The 5,179-nt window shown below is 46.9% G+C and overlaps 1 protein-coding gene across 1 annotated transcript; it reads right to left on the bottom strand.

Annotated features, from left to right (window-relative positions):
• Positions 1-1,475: 1,475 nt before the first annotated feature.
• On the bottom strand, positions 1,476-4,255 carry LOC123436594 (probable xyloglucan endotransglucosylase/hydrolase protein 28). The gene is made up of 3 exons (XM_045115641.1): positions 3,939-4,255; positions 3,669-3,769; positions 1,476-2,452 (listed from the first exon to the last, which is right to left on the bottom strand). The coding sequence occupies exons 1-3, from the start codon at positions 4,117-4,119 to the stop codon at positions 1,763-1,765; spliced, it is 972 nt and encodes a 323-aa protein (XP_044971576.1). The 5' UTR covers positions 4,120-4,255; the 3' UTR covers positions 1,476-1,762.
• Between the last annotated feature and the right edge of the window lie 924 nt (positions 4,256-5,179).

The raw sequence follows: 5,179 nt of genomic DNA, 5'->3' as shown, positions 1-5,179 counted from the left end.
CGCAAATGTGGCATTTTAACTAAGGATAACTTCGTCAAACCCAACTGGCATGGACGCACAAAGTTTTTGTTTTGTCCTCAAGAAGAGACAATAAGACATTTATTCTTGGATTGCTAGTTCGCACGATCTATTTGGTCAGCTATCTAAATGGCTTTCAACTTGTATCCACTCACTTCTGTTGTCAATGTTTTTGATAACTGGTTAACTTGGATAGATAATAAGTTTAGAACCATTTTAAGGGTAGGAGCGTTTGTTGTCATATGGTCGCTTTGGTTGAGTAGAAATGACAAGGTTTTTAATGATAAAAAAAATTCTCGTTTATAGGTTCTCTTCCGATGCAGAGGTATTCTTCGGTCATGGTCCATCTTACAACGGACGGAGTTTCGAGGCCTTTTTACGGAGGCATATGTGCGACTGGAGAAGGTGGTGAGGGATATTTTTATCCCACGTGGGTGATAGCTTGATCTCCGGATAGGTCCTCCATACGCGACGACGATTTATGTCTCCACGATTGTATTGCGTCTGTTGTTGTTCTATTTACCATACTTTTGCTCTGTGGTTGTGTGTATCTTTGCTATGCAGAGTCCGGGTGTAATACTTAATTTATAAGTAATACAAAAGCCCTTTATCAAAACAAAAAAGGACCCCACTACGTAGGGGCGCCGCATCTGGGTCTTCCGGTGCGGCGGCCAGCTAATGCATGTAAAAATTAGTGTGTCCCTCTAATCGCATATTCGTATTACTTTAAATAGCTTGGACATAGAGCGGTAAATCTCCCTTTCTTTATCACACATGCATACAATGACGTTATCAAGATTTCCTTTAATGTTGAAAATTCAAAAAGTTTTATCTCTAAAACGATTAATTTGATCGATAATCTGTTTTCACAATTGTCTTTGTCGCGATAAGATCTTCGAAACTAGATCCCCTATTGACATGTTTTGGCGACTTTTTTTTTCATCCATAGTTGCCACATTGTTGCACTTACTTGTCATATTTGTAAACACTAAGTTGCTTGATAAAATATAACTAAAATGCCATATTTTACGGTTGTCAGATTTATTATCTCAAGTTGTCAATTTTTTACATGCAATTGTAAAACATGGTAATTTAGTTATATTTTACCACACAAGTAAGTGTTTACAAATATGACAAGTAAATGTAACAGTTATATTTACATCATGCAAGTAAGTGTTTACAAATGTGACAAGTAAGTGCAAAAATGTGCTAAATATGCACGAGAAAAAAAGTTGCCAAAACATGTGAATATGGGATCTAGTTTCGAAAATCTCATCGTGACAAAGACAACCGTGAAAACAGATCCTTGATCAAATTAACCATTTTAAAGATAAGACTTTTTGAATTTCAGACATTGAAAAGAATCTTGCTGACATTATTGCATGCATGCCCGGTAAAGAAAGGAGATTTGTCGCTGCATGTTCAAACAATTTCAACACTCTAGAACACTGGTCGCATTTGCTTACATGACTTTTGTAGTGATTAACAAAAATACTGTAGCACGACAGCGACACATACAGAAGTATAACAGGCGGCGCGAGACCGGGTGCCTATCCATTGCACCCGCCGCATGAAAAGTCCGCTGAGCGGCGCTTCTAGCTAGATTTCCCCAACAAAAAAAATCTTAATCCTCCTGTGTACTGTACTGTGTACATTTCCGATAGATGAACGAACCTCGGTCGACAAAACTACTTGACCATGCCATGCATCGATCGACTCGACTCATTCGATCGGAAACCATAACCTACTGCATGCTGGAAGAGTACTGCAGCGGCGAGGACGACCGGCGGCGCCTCTTCTTGGACTCCCCCCAGAGGTGGAAGCTGGAGTCGCCGTCGGCGAGGTCGTCACACTCGGGGAAGACGGTGGTCTTGTATCGCACCCTGTCGCGGCACGCCGTGTAGGTTAGGTGCTGCTCGCGGAACCCTCTCATGGCGGCGCGCTTGGCCGGTGCCATGACTGCGACGTCGTGCGTGAGCAGGTCGACCTGGCACCCCTCGGGGTCGGCGACGTTGCCGGCGCCGCAGCCGCTCAGGACGAGGTCGGAAAACTCGGCAGCGAAGGGCGCGTAGGCGTAGTCGACCTTGTACTTGCCGCCGTCGGTCGCCCAGGCGGAGCCGTCCCAGATGGTGGCGTACACGGACATGGGCTTGGAGGGGAAGTCGCCGCCCATGGAGGGAACGCGGACAACCTCACGGATGGGAACGCCGTCGAGGTAGAAGACGATGTTGTTGGGGGTCCAGGCAATGGCATAGCGGTGGACGCCGGTGACGGTAGGTTCGACGGGGAGATGGTAACGCTCCTCTCGGCCGCGGGCGGTGCTGCCGTTGCCGTACATGTTGGTCTGGACACGCCAGCCGTGGCCGCGCCGGTTGCCCAGCAGCTCGAAGTCCAGCTCGTCGTGGTTCTTGGGGTACTCGTCCCAGTTCGATAGCTGCACGCACACGCACACGCACAAGTCAGTCTCACACCAGCACGAGAATGTTAAGTTTTCGATGGCACGAACAAGTCAGTTGTCTCACAGCAGCACCAAAATTTCTCGTACATAGAGATAAATATTTCGATCGGAAGAAGAAGAAATTTTGAGTCAATCAAACAGTTACCACAGAACTAGTCGTGCATGCATGTTAATCAAAGGGTGCATGCGTGAATCCTCGGTAACATTTTTTTTTCTCGTACGTACGTCAGTACGTGTTTGCTTTCTTCATTTCTGTTATGATTTTGGAAGACAAATAATGATCATAACTAAGATATGAATCGGTACTGTTGGGTTGTTTGGGCCAGATAGGGCAATCGATGGCCAAGATTTTTCTTAGCCCGTGAAAGCAAGCCATCGATGTCGACACAACCCACCATGTGAAGGTGCACCAGCCAGCGCCGAGCATAAATTTCCTTCTCCAAGTGAACAAAAAGAGATGGAATTAAAAAACCATCACACAGCCACACTAGCGTTTGTTCGGGCCGACTAGGGCAATAAAATCAATACTAACGATTTTCAGGCCAGAAAAGCTAGCCATCTAGCCATCGATATCGATGTCGACACATCCCACCAATGCAATGCAACCACCCGAGATGGATCGAGCTAGCTTAGACCGATAGATTACCCATGCTGCAGGGCAATTGGTCGACGTACGCACGCAAGATGATGGACGTCCATTTCTACACCACTAGCTTAGTATATGTCGCGCATATCTTCTTTTTCTTGGGCTGATGGCGGATGGGTGTTTCGTGTACGCCTACCTAGCTAGCAAGACGGGTGTTAGGGCGGTGCTTAAAGCGAAAGCGATCGATATGATGCCGACCGGTGTGCACTGCACCAATGGAAACGGAGGGGAAAGTAGATGGAATTTCTCCTCCCTTCCTGCCGCGTGGTAGCTGCACTTTCTCCGCCATATCGATGGACAAGAACGAGCAACACTTCACACAGTTCTACCCGGTCGACTGGGATACTGTTGGCGGACAAGCCAGCGGCGGAGAATTGTTCATGATCCGAGTGTGTTGTGGATCATAGATTAATTCGTAGCACATGCATGGTGAATCGATCTACCCTTGACCAGAGTGAGTAGACTTGGTCATGTCGAAATATCAAGTGACCCAGAACCAGGAGATCAATCAAACTGGAACAAGGGGGGCTAGGGTGGGGCCCGTACGTAGAAAGCGACGACGACGCCGGCGGTATAGTCGCCGGGCAGCTTAATGGAAGCGCCGAAGAAGCCATGGCGGTAGGCCGACTTTGACACGAACCCAGACCCTGCACCGTCAGTCATGCATGCTCCATCAGTACGTATGAATGATTTCCGGGTTCTCGATCGATCGGGCGATCAAATAACTGTCGAAAACCAAATTGATTTTGATCGCGATCGGGCGCGTAAACAGTTATCGGAAATACGTACTGTTCCATTGATTGAATTATTACTTACCGGTGTATCGGTCCAGCTTGAGCGTGACGCTCCGGCCGTCCGCCGACCGGACGAGGTTGTCGCCGCCGAAGAGAGGCGCGTACCCGGCGTCGAACGGCACCGGCGACGTGTCCAGCGCCGCGGCGGCGGCCGCGGCGAAGACCGCGAGAGCAGCCATGAGAAGAGCGCTGGCTGCTGCCATGGCAGCTCGATCGACGGAGCTCGATCCTGCTCGCGGGAGGCAGCCGCTGCTCTATCCTCTATGTGTGTTATGAATGTATTTCTGTCTCCGTGTGCTGCGCGCGCCAATATATATGCATGTCATCTTATGTTTCCTTTGTCGAGACGATGCGATTGGGTTCTGTTCCTTTTTGGCGGAGCCGCCAGCGGGGCTTAGCTAGCTAAGCTACGCCGACTTGTGGGCCCGGAGTATTACTACATCTCTATCGTTCTTTTTCCAAACGAAAAATAATACTAGTTATATTCTTTTACGTCTAATAATAGTTATATTTGACCAAACGAAAATGCACTAACTCTCATACGTACATCTCTGTCGTTCTTTTCCCCCAAAATTCATGTGACATCTATCCCGTAGTGAGTAAAAGCGGACAGCCTAATCTAGAGGATTCATTTGACGGCAAATGAATGGTCCAATCACTATTTGGAAAAGGCTTATAAGTGGGCTCGCCTTAGGCTGATTGTAATGGGGAGTATCATATAGTAGTATCATGCATATAATACTAGTGTATGATACTACACCCGTAATGCATAGTATCATATGTTAGTATCATAGGATCTATCATTTATTGTTATGCATGACACATAATAGCACACCATTTAATATGATACTCAACCCTCTCTTTCTTCATTTAGTTCTATGACACCTCATCAAAATTGCCTAGTTGACACCTATGATACTACCATTACGATCAACCTTAGTGATGGCACAATATATTGCCACTGATAATCTAACAAATTACCAATGTCCGACGAAAATCCCACCTGTCACTGTTATCTTTTTATCAGTGACGGACATTAGTTTACGCCTGCCATTAGTAACAGTTGTCTAAATTTATCGTGGGACAATTGATTACTACCGGCGGGTACAAAACCGTGCATTTCACTTCTACTTGAGTTATGTGGACATCAAAACAGTGTCGCGGTGATGGCTTCATCCTCTCGCCCGTCGCGTGCCTCCGGTCCTTCCTCTTGACCGACTCCTTTGTCCGATGTTCGGGCGTCAGCACCTTCTTCGGCTTCGG

This window comes from Hordeum vulgare, chromosome 1H (genome assembly GCF_904849725.1).
Source record: "Hordeum vulgare subsp. vulgare chromosome 1H, MorexV3_pseudomolecules_assembly, whole genome shotgun sequence".
NCBI lineage: Eukaryota > Viridiplantae > Streptophyta > Magnoliopsida > Poales > Poaceae > Hordeum > Hordeum vulgare.
The sequence above is the reverse complement of the archived record's forward strand: the minus strand, read 5'-3'. Positions and strand labels throughout refer to the sequence as shown.